The sequence below is a fragment of the Ursus maritimus genome, unplaced genomic scaffold (genome assembly GCF_017311325.1).
Source record: "Ursus maritimus isolate PB19 unplaced genomic scaffold, ASM1731132v1 scaffold_35, whole genome shotgun sequence".
Taxonomy (NCBI): domain Eukaryota; kingdom Metazoa; phylum Chordata; class Mammalia; order Carnivora; family Ursidae; genus Ursus; species Ursus maritimus.
This window is the reverse complement of record NW_024426119.1, coordinates 15,647,553-15,666,182: the sequence shown is the minus strand read 5'-3', so window position 1 is coordinate 15,666,182 and position 18,630 is coordinate 15,647,553. Positions and strand designations below refer to the sequence as shown.

Below are 18,630 nucleotides of genomic sequence, written 5' to 3'. Positions count from 1 at the left end.
GCACAAGCCAGGGGAGGGGTAAAGGGAGAGGGAAAGAAAGAAAATCCTCAAGCAGACTCTCTGCTGAGTACGGAGCCTGACAAAGGGCTTGATCCCAGGATTTCAGGATCATGACCCGAGCCAAAATCCAGAGTCAGTTGCTTAACCAACTGAGCCACCCCCGCACCCCTATAACGTAAATCTTACATATAAACCTTCTTATGAGCTGTCCATATGGCATGATGTTTCTTTCTTCCTTCTTTTTATTTTTTAAGATTTTATTTTTAAGTAACCTCTACACCCAACGTGGGGCTGGAACTCACAACCCCGAGGTCAAGAGTTTGCATGCTCTATTGACTGAGCTAGCCAGGTGCCCCACGGCACGATATTTCTTTTATGTGCTTTTCTGTCACTTTTTCTCCCTCAAAGAATGCCTTTTCCCTCACTGCCTTGCCAAGTTCTGCCCCTTTTTCTGAATCCAGTTTAGATATGACCCCCTCCAAAGGATATTTCTAGGTGCTATAGGCTTTATCAATATCTCTTTTCAAAATCAATTGGTACTTCAGGCATTTATTACATGTTACGCTGTATTATCCTTTACATCGTCTCATTCTGTTTCTTGTATGTTCTTTTCCCAATCAAGTTTTTAGTTTTTTAAGAGAAACATTTATTTCCTAATATTTGTTTTAGCCTATTATTAAATACTCACAATAGACTCTCTAGACTCTCAATAAATACTTTCTGATTATAATAGTATTGTTTTCATTTGTTTGTTTTTTGAGAGGGAGAGAGAGAAGTGGGGGAGGGGCAAAGGGAGAGAATCTTGAGCAGGCTCCTCGCCTAGTGCAGAGCCCAACGTGGGGCTTGATCTCATAACACTAAGATCATGACCTGAGCCAAAATCAAGAGTCAGACGCTTCACCGACTGAGCCCCTGAAAGAGTATTGTTTGACCAAATCCAGATATAAAAGTTAGATAAGCTAGATAAAACAACACTCTTAAGAGATGATTTATTTATCGAAACTCAAACTTAGTCTTTTTAAAATATCTGATTTTTTTTATTACAAACTTTCCTAAAAATATAGATATCTATTGCTGCATAACACATCACCCCAAAATTCACTGGTTTAATAATGAACATTTATTATCCAGTGGTGTCTGTACATCAGGAATCTGGGCATAGCTTAGCTAAGTGATTGGCTCGGGTCTCTCATGAGGCTGCAGTCAGGGTGTCAGCTGCGGCCCAACTCAGGAGGATCTGCTCACTATTCACATGGTTGTTGGCAGGACTGAGTTCCTCATAGGTTGTTGGACTGAGGTTCTCAGTTCCTCACTAACTGTAGCCAGAGTCCTCCTTTAGTTCCATGCCATGCAGGCCTCTCCATAAGGCAGTTCAGGTCATGGCACCTGGCTTTCCTCGGAGTGAGCACGTGGGAGAGTATCATGACAAAAGCCACAATATTCTGTATTCTAATTTCAGAAGTGACATTTCATTATTTATGCCATTTTTTTTATTCCTGGAAGTGAATTAATAAATCCAATCCATACTCAAGGGAAGGGGATTATACAAAGACGTGAATACCAGAAGACAGGAATTATTGAGGTCCATCTAAAAGTAGGCTCCATACCTAGCATGGAGTCCCATTTGGGGCTCAAACTCACGACCCTGAGATCAAGACCCGAGCTGAGATCAAGAGTTGGACACCCAGACAACTGAGCCACACAGGTACCTCTATTGAGGTCCCTCTGAGAAGCTGCTTACCTTAGCCATGCTATTGTCTTGTGCAGGCACCTTTTCTGGCCTCAGGAAAAGAGGAGTTGTGTATTTGAGTCTTTCACAATAATTATTCTACTCTTAGCATCTAAGTTTTTATCTATGATAGAATATTCAGGGTCATTTAATATTGAATTCTAAAATGTTCTGCCTCCTGACTCCACTAAGGTTTTAATGAGAAAAGCAAATACAGGATATATACAGAACCTAAATATAAAATACAAGTATAGTAATATATACAAACCTAAATATAAAATACAAGTATAGTAATTGTGTCCTCAGTTATTTGAATTAAATGTATAAAATTTACTTAAAGTGGAGTTTTCAGTTAAATGCTATATGAAAGCCTCAACATAAAATTATATAATGTGCTTGTATGGAGAGAACTCAAAAATGTTAAGTGGACTTGGAAATCTGCTAATTTAGTGCTTTTTATTCCATTTAGTGCCTAAATGGAATAAAATCATTACTGGTTAGATTTTAGTATCTTAAAGTTCTAATTAAAAGCATACAAAGGGGGCACCTGGGTGGCTCAGTCAGTTGAGTGTCTGCCTTTGGCTCAGGTCATGACCCCAGGGTCCTGGGATCAAGCCCGACATCAGGCTCCTGGCTCAGTGGGGAGTCTGCTGCTCCCTTTCCCTCTGCACTGCCCCGCTCATGCTCTCTCTCAAATAAATAAATAAAATCTTAAAAAAAAAAGAAAAAGCACACACAAAAAGCACAAGTAATAATATACTGATGTTCATAGGAATCTTTTGTTATCAGAGATTCTTGATGTTATCAGAAATCTCTTGTTGAAAAGCTTAAGAGAATACTTGATCCAGTCTTTAGAGGTTTATTTTGAATTAGAAAAATAAAAGTTATATTAAAAACAATTTTTGGGTCCATAGAGCATGACTCAGTCCATAGAGCATGCAGCTCTTGATCTCCAGGTTGTGAGTTCAAGCCCCACATTGACTGTAGAGATTATTTAAAAATAAAATCTTAAACAAAACAAAACAAAACCAACCCATACAGTTTTATCAACTTAGTGATTTGGGAGGTTAGGTAAGAAGTTGGTTCCGTATATTACTATTTATATCAAAATAAATTCCAGATAAATTAGAGATTTAAACATTAAAAAAGGTAAACATAAAATTACATGAAGAAAGCACATGTGAATGTTTGTTTATGCTTAAGAGGTAAAGATCTTTCTAAACATGACATCCAACCAGAAGCCATAATAGAAGAATTTGACTTTATTAAATTTAAATATTTCTGTATAGTTAAAAAAAATAGACAAAAAGCATCACTGTAAAGTCAGAATACAATATAGGGGAAAAAATATTTACTGTACAATGTAGCAGGAAGTGTTCTAATTCTTCTAATTGAAAAAGAGTTTTTACAGAAATAGACCCATAAATGTAGAGAGAACAAACTGGTAGTTGCCAGAGGGGAGGAGGTGTGTGAGGGGATGGGCAAAATGGATGAAGGGAAGTGGGAAGGTACAGACTTCCAGTTATGGAATGACTAAGTCATGGGGATGAAAGTTACAACATAGGAAATACAGTCAACAATGTTGTAATAGCGCTGTATGATAACAGATGGTAGCTATACTTGTGAGCATAGCATTACATATAAAGTTGTTGAATCACTACGTTGTATACCTGAAACTAATACAACATTGTGTATCAACTATACTTCCATTAAAAAAAAAAGGCATTTTAAAAATCTTAAGGGCACCTGGGTGGCTCAGTCAATTAAGCATCTGCCTTCAGCTCAGGTCTTGATCCCAGTGTCCTAGGATCAAGTCCCACATCGGGCTCCCTGCTCAGCAGGGAGTCTGCTTCTCCCTCACCCTCTGCCCCTCCTCCCCTCTCATGCTCTCTCTCTCAAATAAGCAAATAAAAATCTTTAATCAAGAAAAAAATCTTAAAAAAAGGGAGGGGAGTGCTTGGCTGTCTTAGTTAGTGAAGCATGCAACCCTTGGTCTCCGGGTTGTGAGTTTGAGCCCCATGTTGGGTGTGGGGATTACTTAAAAATAAAATCTTTTTTTTTTTTTGCATTTCTTTTTTTTTTTTAATGTTTTTTTATTATGTTAGTCACCATACAGTACATCCCTGGTTTCTGATGTAAAGTTCGATGATTCATTAGTTGCGTATAACACCCAGTGCACCATGCAATACGTGCCCTCCTTACTACCCATCACCAGTCTATCTCATTCCCCCGCCCCCTCCCCTCTGAAGCCCTCAGTTTGTTTCTCAGAGTCCATAGTCTCTCATGCTTCATTCCCCCTTCTGACTACCCCCCCTTCTTTATCCCTTTCTTCCCCTATCGATCTTCCTAGTTCTTATGTTCCATAGATGAGAGAAATCATATGATAATTGTCTTTCTCTGCTTGACCTATTTCACTTAGCATTATCTCCTCCAGTGCCGCCCATGTTGCAGCAAATGTTGAGAACTCATTCTTTCTGATAGCTGAGTAATATTCCATTGTATATATGGACCACAACTTCTTAATCCAGTCATCTGTTGAAGAGCATCTCAGTTCCTTCCACGATTTAGCAATTGTGGACAATGCTGCTATGAACATTGGGGTGCATATGGCCCTTCTCTTCACTACGTCTGTATCTTTGGGGTAAATACCCAGTAGTGCAATGGCTGGGTCATAGGGTAGCTCAATTTTTAACTTTTTAAGGGACCTCCACACTGTTTTCCAGAGTGGCTGTACCAACTTTGCATTCCCACCAACAATGTAGGAGGGATCCCCTTTCTCCACATCCTCTCCAGCAGTTGTTGTTTCTTGCCTTGTCAATTTTTGCCATTCTAACTGGCGTAAGGTGGTATCTTAGTGTGGTTTTGATTTGAATTTCCCTGATGGCTAATGATTTTGAACATTTTTTCATGTGTCTGTTAGCCATTTGTATGTCATCATTGGAAAACTGTCTGTTCATCTTTTCTGCCCATTTTATGATTTGTTTATTTGTTTCTTGCGTATTGAGTTTGAGAAGTTCTTTGTAGATCTTGGATACCAGTCTTTTATCTGTAGCATCATTTGCAGATATCTTCTCCCATTCCGTGGGCTGCCTCATAGTTTTTTTGACTGTTTCCTTGGCTGTGCAGAAGCTTTTTATCTTGATGAAGTCCCACAAGTTCTAAAAATAAAATCTTTTAAAAAGTCATTTTACTAAAAAAGCTTTTACAGTTCAATAAGAAAAAATGATACTTGTATAGGTAGGCAATTAAAAGAAATGTAAAAGTATGGGGGTGCCTGGCTGGCTCAGTTGGTTAAGTGTCCGGCTCTTGGTTTCTGCTTAGGTATTGATCTCATGGGTTGTGAAATCGAGCCCACCCCCCTCGGGCTCCCTGCTCAGCAGGGAGGCTGCTTGAAGATTCTCTCCATCTGCCCCTCCTCCCATTTGCTCATTCTCTCTTTCAAATAAATAAATAGATAATAAAAAAAGGAAAGTATATATAGTTAATATATAATTAAAAAGGCAAAACATAGGGGCACCCAGGTGGCTCAGTTAGTTAAGCATCCGACTCTTGGTTTTGGCTCAGGTCATGATCTCATGGGTTGTGAGATTGAGTGCTGCATTGGGCTCCATGCTTAGCGTGGAGTCTGCTTGAGATTCTTTCTCCCACCCTCCCTCTCTGCTCCTTCCCCTGCTTGCATGTGCTCTTTTTCTCTCTAAAATAATCAGTAAAATCTTTTAAAAAATAAAAAATTAAAAAGGCAAAACATAAAAAAGTTATTACAGACATATATATATATATATACATATATATATATATATATATTTTTTTTTTTTTAGATTTACTTACTTGACAGAGAGAGAGAGGGGAGAGGGAGAGCACAAGCTGGGAGACAGAGGGAGAGGGAGAAGCAGGCTCCCTGGGAGCCCAGTGCGCAGGACCCTGGGATCATGACCTGAGCTGAAGGCAGATGCTTAACTGACTGAGCCACTCAGGTGCCCCAGATACTGCATATATTAAATTACATAGATTAAAAAGGTGTTACATAGATTAAAAAGGTGCTACATATACTAAAAGTCATACATATATTAAAAAGATGATGGGGGACAGTGATAACAAGAATACACATATAAAATACATATAAATACATATACCAGTTTTTCAAGTGCAAAAAATATTTTGTGTACTTCTTAGAATGGCAAACGTTTCAAACACTGATAACACCTGTTCTTTTTTTTTTTTTTAAGATTTTTTTATTACTTTTTTGACAGAGAGCACAAGTAGGGGGAACAGCAGGCAGAGGGAGAGGGAGAAGCAGGCTTCCCTGTGGAGCAGGGAGCCTGATGCGGTGCTCAATCCCAGGACCCTGGGATCATGACCTGAGCCAAAGGCTTAACCAGATGAGCCACCCAGGCGACCCAGTAACAGCCATTCTTGAAAAAATAATGAGGTAGCAGTTTCTATTGTTGATAGCAATGAGACTTTGTACAACCTTTTAGAGCTTTATTGTAGTGACATGGAAAAATGCTCAAATATATTGTGAAGTGGAAGAAATAAGTTCAAAAGCATTATAGTATGTACATTGAAAAAACTGAGACTGTAGCAATTAGGTAACACTGATTTTTCTCTGAGTAGAACTAGGGGTCAATTTTGTGTCACATTTCTAAAATTTATAATTAAAATCATTACCTTTGTAATGAAAAAGTAATATTTTAAAAGGGCAACTTCACAATTTCTTTTTACAGGAGACTACATGCTTGATGCAAAGCCAAAAGAAATTTCAGAAATTCAACGTTTAAACTATGAGCAGGTAATAGACACAGTTTTTGTTATATTAAAATGTGTAATTTTTAACTTATGGATGTATTCATTGTTCTGTCAGTGGCTTTGTAGGCATATTCGTTTTCTTATTTTACAACCCTTTAAAAATGTAAAAACCATTCTCAGCTTCAGCCAGTTTTGGCCCGGGCCATACTTTTCTGATCTCTGTTTTATATGAACATATATGCTATATGGAATAAAACATAGGTATCATCCTACAGATCTCTGTAGAATGATAACCTGGTATTTTTCTTGAAAAATTGACTTTCAAGTGGATTTGTCATTGATTCATCTTTCCTCATTTTATTTGTGTTTTATAATTAAGTTGTATTTGAGAGGAAGTTGAGTAAATGATGTCTGTTGTGTATCATTAGGACAAAATCTGTTATTTTGTAGTTTCAATGTGTCTACATTTCTTGCATGTTTTTTAGAGATTCTATTCTGTAAAATAGGAGAAGCTCAAAACTACTGGAGCTGGAAGAAAACAAGGGGAACTTCATTTTCATGAGTATTGTTCTTCTGTTTGACAGTAAAAGGCAAGAAGGAATCAGGTTCTTACAGTAGAAGGAGGTATCAGGGAAGGAATAGACATCATTGGAACCTTTTTATTTACTTTCCAAGCAACCTTTTTTACATTCTTTTACCAGTATCAAATTGGCAAAAAAGAAGCAAAACTCATTTCAGTATTGCAAAATTTCTTGAATTTGAATTATCAGATAATCTAGTCCTAATAGAATTGAAAAGCCAAATGTATTGCATTGCTTCACTCTGTAAGGTAGGAAATCTGTAGCTAAAGCCAAATTGGCAGGCTGAGTCATTTAAATTCTATTGGAATTTGTAGCTTAAAGCAGTAATTTCCAAATATTTTGAGCGTTAGAAAATCTTTTCAGGGGCGCCTGGGTGGCTCGGTCATTGGGCGTCTGCCTTTGGCTCAGGGCATGATCCCAGAGTCCTGGGATCGGGCCCCACATCAGGCTCCTGCGCGGGGAGCCTGCTTCTTCCTCTCCCACTCCCCCTTCCTGTGTTCCCTCTCTTGCTGGCTGTCTCTCTCTCTGTTAAATAAATAAAAAAATAAAAAATATTAAAAAAAAAACACAAAAAACTTTTCAAATGAAATCTCATGCTACCCTTTAATATATAAAAGTGCAGTTTCGTATCACCCTCAACATTCATTTTATTTTTGTTGCACAGTCTTGAGAATATCTTGATTGATGATTGTTTGCCAATGATATCAGCATTTTGTATGTTTTTTCAAGTTCATCTTGCAGTCTCAGGAAATACTTCCATTAAGGTGATCTAGACTTTTGGAAAATGATTGGAAGTAAAGTTTTGTTTCAAGTTGAACCAATATCTAACAACCACTTACATATCTTAAGAGAAATACATGTCAGATGAAAAATATCCTGCATTTAAGATACACTCTTAAACTATTTATAAGGTGTTATGATTTCATTACTATTAGTTGTGAGAATAGCATGTACCAAGCTGATGAGGCTGAGTTTAAGCTGAGGTGTTTAATGTGCTACAGGTGTGATTTAATAGTGTTCTTTTTTGTATAATTTTACATGAACAGAAAATTTTAAGCCTGAATTTGAGAAAGACCAATGTAGAGCTGAAATCTTCCTAATTAAAACTTCTTTGCCAGAAGTAGTAATATAAACAAAAAGCAATTTTTTTTCCAGTTTTGTTTAATGATAGATACTCTGACAACACAAGAAAGCACTCTCTGTGTGTATGTATGACAGTTTTTAAATGACTGCAAATATATTTGTAAAGTATATTTTATATTTAAATTAAAAATACTTCATCATGTCAGAAGTACCTTTGTGAAAAATTCCATAAAACAGTTAAACCACTGGCTTAAAGGAAGGCAACCATCCCAAGGATTTATATTTGATATTATTAATATCATAATTTGGATTTAAGAACAAAATGGCAAAATAGTTATCCTAGTTCTTTGTTTACAAATGTTCATTTTTATCAGTGTTATTAGTATCTATGGAGATTATCAAATGGTGTCAATTTAGATATTTTAATACTACATAATTTATAAAGAAATGTAGAAGATATATAAAAGTATAAGCATGACCCCAGGAGCTATTAGAAATTATACCTACGCTAAAGGAAATGGGGTGACTGGCAAAGAAGAATTTAACAAATGTGGAAGAAAAATCAGTAGCAGTGGAGCCATAATCCTACAATAGTAGTCCCTTATTACTATTTTTTCAGATTCATCATTGCTATGGCTTAGGAAAAGTTTTACAACACTGAAGGGAAAAAAATGCAAGCTGATTATTTTCAAGGGTTCCACTTTTGGGAAGATTGAAAAAATACATTGTTTTGGGAGAATATAGTTATTAGGAAGAGGTGAAACTGGTGAAAGCCAGACTATATAACAATGTTACCCTGTTATAAATTCTTCATTGATAAATTTAAAAAATTTGAGTAATTTCTATTTTCAGTCTGTAAAGCCTCTTCGAATGGAGTTTTATGTTATTTGGTAAAACAATTTTGTTCTTACAACCTAAGTTTATCTTTTTCAGATTTCAGAGAGTCCCCAGTTTTAATATAAAAGGATTTATTTCATGTTCACCCTTTCTACTGTAAGGCCCCCAGTAGGCTGTAGTCCCCTCCTATTTTATATCTTCAGTATGTAGCACAGTGTCTGATTAACAGTAGGGATTAAATAAAAATTATATTAAATTTTATATATTGAAGTTTTTTGTTTCATCAAATATATTCTCTATAAGTATGACCATAATGTATTTAAAAAGTTAAGAAAAATATGTTTTAAAATAGTATTCATCACAGATTTATGTGACCATATTTACAGAGAAAACAGATGTGGACAGAATGACTCCTTAATTTGGGCAACAAGTCTTTGTATCTGTGTTTTTCTGTCTTTCTCTGACTTCATCTACCACTTTCTACTTACTTTTGTTCTAGCCATTCGGGACCCCTTGTTCCATGGACATAGTATCAGATCATTTCTGCATCAGAGTTTTTGTACTAGTGTCTACTTTGTCTGGAGTGCTTTTTTTCCCTGGAACTTCACAAGACTCAGTATTTTGCTTTGGTTGATATTTAAGTTCCATTTTGAAAGAACTCCCCCACCTTTTTAAAGCAGTTTACAGCAAAACTGAGTGGAAAGAACAGAATTGCCATATACCTCCTGTCCCTCCTTGCTCCCCATCCCACATTTACAAATGTTCTCCTACTATCAGCATCCATTCATTGTTACATTTGTTATAATTGATGAATCTATACTGACTCATGATTATTACCCAGAGTCCATAGTTCACATTAGGGTTCACTCTTGTTAAACATTCTATGGGTTTTGAAAATGTATAATGACAAATGTCCACCATTGTAGTACCATACAGAGTATGTATATACAGAGTAGTTTTATTGCCCTAAAAAATCCTCTGTGTTCTGCCTATACTTCCCTCCCTCTTCCTAACCCCTGGCAGCCACTGATCTTTCTACTGCTTCCATTGTTCTGCCTTTCCCAGAATATCATTTGGACTCATACAGTATGTAGCCATTTCAGGTTGGCTTCTTTCACTTAGTAATGTACATTTAAATTTTCTCTATGTCTTTTTAAGCTTAATAGCTCATTTCTTTTTCTTTTTAAATTGTGATTAAAAAACAATATAAAATTTAGGGGCACCTGGGTGGCTCAGTTGCTTAAGCGTCTGCCTTTGGCATAGGTCATGATCCCAAGGTTCTGGGATCAGGTGCCTGAGACATGCTTCCTGCTCAGTGGGGAGTCCGCTTCTCCCTCTCTCTCTGCCCCTCCCCTACTCATGCTCTCTCTTCTCTCTCTCTCAAATAAATAAATAAAATCTTTATATAAAATTTAATCCCTTTACATGTTTAAGTGTATAGTTCAGTAGTGTTAACTATATACACATTGATAACAGATCTCTAGGACATTTTCATCTTATAAAACTGTGAAACTCTAAACCCATTGAACAACTCCTTAGCTTTCCCTTTGTCCATCCCTTTACAACCACCATTCTGCTTTCTGTTTCCAGGATTTTGACTACTCTAGATATTTCATGTAAGTGGAATCACATAGTATTTGTCCTTTTGTGATTGCTTATTTCACGCAGCATAATGTCCTCAATTTGCATCCATATTGTAGCATGTAATAGAATTTCCTTTCTTTTTAAGGCTGAATAATATTCCATTGTATGTATATACCACAGTGTCTCTATCCATTTATCTGTCAATGGACATTTGGGCTGTTTCCACCTCTTGACTATTGTGAATAATGCTGCAGTGAACATGGGTGTGCAAGTATCTCTTCAAGATGTTATTTTCAGTTCTTTTGGATATATGCCCAGAAGTGGGAGAGGTAATACTCTTTGACTAGAAACTTTGTCTTTGGTCTTTCTGGCCTAAGTAGGTCCATCATCCCTGTCAGTCTGTATGTCATTATCCTGTTCAGTTTTTCTTAAATACTTGACATTATATTGTATATATATTTGTCTCTCAAAATAGAATATTAGTTACATGAGATCAGGAACTTTGTTTTATACACTGTTATCTCTTTAGAACTCAGACTGTGCCTGATACATAGTAGGCATTTAATAATAAAAATTGGTTGAAGGGACAAATAAATTGGATAAAATGGAAAATTAGAAGTTAATGTGCCTGCATTCAAGTATCTTTGTTGTTGTTGTCATTGTCATTTCACTTTTCTTATCTTTACCTTTCTCCTTTCTGTTTTCAGAATATGAGTGATGCTATGGCAATCTTGCACAAACTACAGACAGGCTTGGATGTAAATGTAAAATTCACTGGTGTTCGAGTATTTGAATATACACCAGAATGCATTGTATTTGATCTTCTTGATATTCCTTTGTACCATGGGTGGTTAGTGGATCCACAGGTAAGTAGAAAATTTAAAATTATAGAAACACAAATGTAGTAAAATGTTATTCATTTAGAAATTTAATCTAGATTTATATTTTCTGATTGTTTTATATGTATATATATTTTTGTTTTGGGGGGAGGGAGAGTGAGTGGAAGTGGCAGAAGAAGAGGGAGAGAGACAGACTCTTAAGCATGTTCCATACCTAGCATGGAGCCCAACATGGGGCTCGATCTCATGACCCTGAGATCATGACCTGACCTGAAATCAAGAGTCGGACACTTAACCGACTGAACCACGCAGGTGCCCCTCTGGTTGTTATATTTTTGTGCTTTTACCTGAAATTAGCCAAGTTGTGAGGTTAAGGGCACTGTCCTCCAGACTGCTCAATTTGTCCAAGACTTCTGACTATAACTACAAGGAGTTGGGAGTCACCTACAAAGTTGAGTCCCCATTCTCACTGACACTTACTATCTGTTATTTAGATTATAGTCATACTAATAGGTATAAAATTGTAACTCATTGTGGATTTGTTTGTATTTCTTTTGACTAATAATGTTGAACATCTTTTCATGTGCTTATTGGCCATTTGTATATCTTCTGAGGAGAAATGTCTGCAGATCCCTTCCCCATTTTTAATTGGGTTATTTGTCTTTTTGTTATAGAGTTGCAAGAGTTCTTTATATATTCTAGGTATAAGTTTCTTACTAGATATATGGTTTGTAAATATTTTCTCCCATTCTGTGGATAGTCTTTTTGCTTTTTTGATGGTGTTCTTGAAGCCCAAAAGTTTTTAATTTTGATGACGTCCAATTTATCTCTTTTTTTTTTCTTTTGTTGCTTATGCTTTTGGTGTCCTAAGGAGGCTTTGCCTAACCCAAAGTCACAAAGATTTACTCCTGTATCTTCTTCTAAGAGTTTTATAAAGTTTTAGTGCTTATATTTAGGAGTGTGGTCAATCAGTTTTGAGTTAATCTTTGTATATAGTTTGACGAGGGATCCAGTTTTATTCTTTTGCATGTGGATATCCAGTTGTCCTAGTAGTATTTGTTGTATTCTTTGTAAAAGACTATTCTTTCCCCCATTGAATTGTCTTGTCACTCAGAGCAATCTTTGTAAAATAACCCTCCCCTTGATTCCTGTGCCCCCTCCTTTCATTAAAAGCCTCCACTGTAACTTCAATAAGATACAAAATCCTTATCGGAGTTTTTATAATATGCTGCATGACTTAGACTCTGCCTGTCTGTCCAACTTCACCTCATATAATTCTCCCTCTTTTTTTTTTTTTTTTTTACTACTCTCTTGTAACGCTAACTGCTATTCTGTTCTTCAGACATGTCAAGTTCATTTCCATTTCAGGTTTTTCTGCTGGCTGATTGCCTGCTGCGGAACATTGTATTGCTACCCTAACACATTGTTCTCCCAGATCTTCATGTTTCTGGTACCTCATTATTCAGATCTCAGGTCAAATATCACCTTGTTAGACCCTTTCTGAAACTTGTTGAAATTAGTCACCTTCCTTTTCCCCAGTCATTTCCTCTCCCATGATCTTATTTGATTTTCTTTATCACCATTATCTGGAATTATTATTTATTTCTTTACTTGATTGACTCTCATCTCCCACTAGAAAGTTTTATGAAGGCTAGGCTCTTACAGCTCATTGTTTAGAGCAGTGGTTGGCACATAGGAGGTTCTTAGTAAATATTGATTGTTGGCGTGAAGCACGTATACATGTCCCCACGTGTTAACTACAAGGATGGAGAGATCACAGTAGCAGTAGTTTCCTTATTCCTGTCTGTTGGTAAAAGCAACTGGTAGTCTGGGCAAGGAAGGCATGGCTTACTGTAAACAGGGCATCTGTATCTTTATTGGCATTCTGTCTCTGAGAATATCACTGAAAAGTGTAACATGTCCAGCATTTTACATATCCAAGGTGAGCCATGTCAGATCCTGGCAGATGACAATGGCAGGTTGCCTAGATTCTTGAGGAGAATGAGCTGACAGCCTGAGGAACTTAAGCCTGAGTTCTTAAAAACCGTATTCAGATCATCTCTCTGACTATACTCAGATCATCTCTCTGACTGTCTGTGTAGAGCTATATACTGTCTGGTAAACAGTTGAATTCATATGCTTAAAGAAAAACATATACTCAAATGTAGAAATGAAATTGTTCATCAGACTTTTCTGGTATACATAGTGGTTTTCAAACTCTTGGAAGGGGTGAGGGCTGTGCTTTTTATCTATTTTACTTAACTTATTTTGTGACAGAATGAATCTGCTGCTGAGAAAGAAAAAAGAACAAGGCAAAAATTTGAAATCTATAGGTGTCCATGAACTACCTCTCAGAACTGGTTAGTTCTTTGTATTCTGATGATGTATTCTGCAAATGATGATCTTGCAAATAAATTTCAGCTCTCAATGATGGGCACCAGAATTCAGGCACTGAGAGGATTATTTCTCTATTATGAATTGATAACTAACTCTTTAAAAGCAACATTGGAAGCCAGATAACAGTGGAAATGATATATTGAGTGTGCTGAAAGGAGACAAATGCTAACCTGTAATCCTGTTCCCAGAAAAATTATCTTTCAAGAATGGAACAAAATCATTTTGTAGATTAATTAAATTAAGATAGCTTTGTTGGGGTGCTTGGCTGGCTCAGTCAGTAGAGCATGTGACTTTTGATCTCAGCATTGTAAGTTTGAGCCACATATTGGGTGTTAAGATTACTTAAAAATTTTTTTAAATCTCAAAAAAAAAAAAAAAAAGCTTCCTGGCAATAGACTAACATTAATGGAAATTCTAAACAAGGATTTTTAGAAAGAAGGAAAATGATCTCGGATGGAGGGAAAAGTGAATGAAGAGAAAATAACATGATAAATATGTGGATAAATATAAATGTGGACTGTATCAAATAATAACACTATCTTTTGGGATTTAAAAAAAACATTAGCAAGTACAAAAATAATAACATAAGTTGGGAGGAAGGTAAAGTATTCTAAATTAATTGTTAAAGAAGAGAATATTAACTTCTGACTTTGTGTAGGGATAGATGTTATAGTTTCTATAACTTCTTTGTCCAATGTGGTAGCCAAGTGTGGCTATTTAAACTTAATTAAAAATTTAGTTTCTGAGTTGCACTAGGTACATTTCAATTGCTCAGTAGCCACATGCGGCTAGGGGATATCTTATTGAGCAACACAGATTTGGAATATTTCCATTATTACAGAATGTGCTGTTGGATAACGCTCTTTTAGAGTAACTATGAAAAGAATAGAAAACATAGTGGGTAACTTCTAGATTAGTAGAAAAGAGAAAAATTTCTCTAAAAAGAAGGAAGAAAGAAGAGGTAAAGGAATGTTGAACTAATGGGACAAAGAGAATAGATGTAATAAATTCAAGTGTATAAATAATTATAGAAATTGTAAATAGGAGTAAATGCTGTAGTTAAAGTAGTTCTGAGGCTGGATTAAAATATATATATATTTGTTGTTCAGAAGAGATATAAAAAACAAAGGTTACAAGTAAAGAGAGGGAAAAAAAGATGCCATATGATTGCTTAATGTTTAATTTGCTGAGGAGATATAATTTTAAATCTGTATGTGCCTGGAGATACCTAGGAAGTAAATACCTGATCGATTGCTCATTCTTTGGACCCGTGGGAACCGTCACAAAGAATAAAAGTCAGTTTTTGACAATAGAAAATAAAATTTGTACGCAACTCATCGTAAAATCTCAAAGTACATAAAGCAAAATTTAACAAAATTATAAAAAGAAATAGATTGCCATACTGGAAGATGTTATATCTTTCTCTGTAATTGATAAAAACAGAAAACAAAACCTAATGAATGTATATTCTTTAAAAAAAGTAAACTTTTTATTTTTGAATAATTTCAGATTTGCAAAGATATTACAGAGAAATTTGCAAAGATATTACAGAGAATTCCTGCGTACTTTTCATCCCATTTCTCTTCTCTTACGTGACCTGGGTACATATGTCAAAACTTAATATTGGTACATTACTATTAACTATATTAGAGTCTTCATTCACACTTCACCAGTTTATTTTTTTTTTAAGTTTTTATTTAAATTCCAGTGAACATACAGTGTAATTTAGTTTCAGGTGTATAATACATTGATTCAACATTTCCATACATTACCTGGTGCTCATCACGACACATGCACTCCTTCCTCCCCATCACCTATCTCACCCATCCCCCCCACCTCTCTGTCGTAACCACCAGTTTGTTCTCTACAGTTAAGAGTCTGTTTCTTGGTTTGCCTCTCTCTTTTTTTTTCTTTGCTCATTTGTTTTGTTTTTAAAATTCCAAGTATGAGTGAAATCATAGGGTATTTGTCTTTGACTGGCTTATTTCACGTAGTATTATACATTCTAGCTCCACCCATGTCATTGCAAATGACAAGAGTTCATTCTTTTTTATGGCTGAGTAATATTCCATTATATATATGTATATATATGTATATGTGTATATATATATGTATACACACACACACACACATATATATATACCTATATATTTATACACATACACACACACACACACCCCACATCTTTATCTGTTCATCAGTCGGCATACATTTGGGCTCTTTCCATAATTTGGCTATTGTAGATAATGCTGCTGTAAACATTGGGGTGCATGTATCCCTTTGAATTAGTATTTTTGTATTCTTTGGGTAAATACCTAGTAGTGCAGTTGCTGGGTCATAGGATAGTTCTATTTTTAACTTTTTTAGGAACCTCCATACTGTTTTCCAGAGCAGCTGCACCAGTTTGCACTCCCACCAACAGTGCAAGGGGGATTGTTTCTTGTCTTGTTGATTTTAGCCATTCTGACAGGTGTGAGGTGATATCTCATTGTACTTTTGATTTGTATTTCCCTGATAATGAGTGATGTTGAGTATCTTTTCATGTGTCTGTTAGCCATATGTCTTCTTTGGAAAAATGTCTATTCATGTCTTCTGCCCATTTTTAAATTGGATTATTTGTTTTTTGGGGGTGTTAAGTTTTATAAGTTGTTTATTTGGATGCTAACCCTTTATCGGATGTCATTTGCAGATATCTTCTCCCTTTCCATAGGTCGCCTTTTAGTTTTGTTGATTGTTTCCTTTGCTCTGCAGAAGACTTTTATTTTGATGTAGTTCCAGTAGTTTGTTTTTGCTTTTGTTTCCCTTGCCTGAGGAGATGTATCTAGTAAGAAGTTGCTAGGGCTGATGTCAAAAAAGTTATTGCCTGTATTCCCCTCTAGCATTTTTATGGTTTCAGTTCTCACACACTTCACCAGTTTTTCCACTAATCGTTGTTGTTGTTGTTATTCTATAATCTAACATTGCATTTAATCATCATATCTTCCTAATCTCCTCCTGTCCATGACATTTTCTCTTGTTTTTTTTTTTCCTGAACCTGACTATACATTCTTTTTATACATTCATGAAATTTATAAAAACTCACCTACTACCGGGCTATAAAGTTTAAGTTTCAGCAAATTTCTAAGGATTTAAATCATATAGAGTATAGAATATCCTCTGACCACGGTGCAATTAAGCTAGAAATCAGTAGAAAAACAATAGAAATTGTTTGGGCCAAAAAGATGGTAGATGAAAGTCAGAGTATATTTTAACCTGCACAATAACCAAATCCATATCAGAACTTGTGAGATTTAGCTAAAACAGCTTTTAGAGGGATTTTTAAAGTCCTAAAGTCATATGTTAATGAATAAGAAAAGATTGAAAGCTAGTAAACTATATATGCATTTTAAGAGCAGAAAGTGTTAAAAAAATCAGAAAAGCAGAAAGTGTTAAAATAGAAAGTAAATATGTAGTAAAAAAGCCTAAAAAAGCTAAAATTCTTCAAATAAACATTCTTCAAAAAGAATTTTAAAATGACGAACAGAAGGGGCACCTGGCTGGCTCAGTTGGTAGAGTATGCGACTCTTGATCTCGGGGTTGTGAGTTTGAGCCCCACACTGGGTATAGAGATTACTTAAAAATAAAATCTTAAAAAAAAAAATAAATAAGTTGACAGAAAATGAAATTTTAAAAATACGTCATTTACATAGCATAAGTTCCTAGGAATAAAGCTGACAAAAAGATGTGCAAGATCTCTGTGTGGACAGTTTTAAAATTTGAGAGAAATTATAGACCTGTGTAAATGTAGGTCTCTATTCTTAGATTTTAAGACAATTTATACAGATGTCCGTTCTCTCCAAAGTAAGTTATAGTTTCAGTATGACCCAAACAAAATCCCAGCAGATTTATGGGGAGTAGTTGCAGAATGAGACAAGTGGATTCTACAATTTTTGTGGAAATGCGAAGGTCTGGGAATAGAAGCCATAATATACTTGAAGCAGAACAAGCAGGGAAGACTTGCTCTTCCAGATAGGAAATACTTTAAATATTATAATTAAGAACTAGACCAATGACAGAGAATAGAGAACCCAAAAAGAGCACGCATATATAGACAGAAAGAAGGCACTGTAGAACAACAGGGGAAAGGCAGTCCTTATAATAAAAGGTGCTAAGGGAATTAGGTAGACAGTCAATTCATATTTCTAATTAGGTAGTCAATTAGAAAAGAATGAAATCATTTCCTCCAATTCACAGCATAAAATTCGGTTCCATATGCATTGATGTTTAACTGTAAAAACTAAAACTGCAAAAGTTTGAGTATATATCTGACCTTAATGATAGGAAAGGATTTCTAAACAAATACATTAACCATGAAGAACTTTGGTAAACATGACTACATTAAAATTGAGAACTTGTATTTATTTAAAGAAATGCCAAAGAAAATGTAAAAGCAAGCCCCTGAGAGGATTACAAATTATATAATGAATAAAGAGCTCCTACAAAAAAAAAAATACATATATATATATATATATATATATGTATATATAATAGCCCAGTTAAAAAAAGAAAAAGGAGCAAATGATTTGAACAGGCACTTTATAAAAATGGATATCCAAACAACTAGTGAACATATGAACTAGTCATCAGGGAAATGCAAATAAAAACCAAAATGAGATACCACTATACACCCATTAGAACATAGAACAATTAATATTTAAAAGTCTGACAGTACTAAATGTTGGAGAAGGTGTGCAATGTAGAGAATTCTCATTTCCTGCTGATGAGAAAATAAATTGGCTTTCTGCTTTGGAAAGCAGTTTGGAGCTCTATAGCAAAGTTGAGGATAGGCATACCT

The 18,630-nt window shown here is 35.4% G+C and overlaps 1 protein-coding gene across 3 annotated transcripts in view; it reads left to right on the top strand.

Moving 5' to 3' along the window:
- Positions 1 to 18,630, top strand: part of MINDY2 (MINDY lysine 48 deubiquitinase 2) — a 74,118-nt gene that overhangs the window by 23,503 nt on the left and 31,985 nt on the right. For all 3 annotated transcript variants that reach the window (XM_040620590.1, XM_008706071.2, XM_040620589.1), the window contains exons 3-4: positions 6,454 to 6,518; positions 11,268 to 11,426. In XM_040620590.1, the coding sequence (XP_040476524.1) occupies positions 6,454 to 6,518; positions 11,268 to 11,426 (224 nt within the window). The remainder of the gene's footprint in view (positions 1 to 6,453; positions 6,519 to 11,267; positions 11,427 to 18,630) is intronic.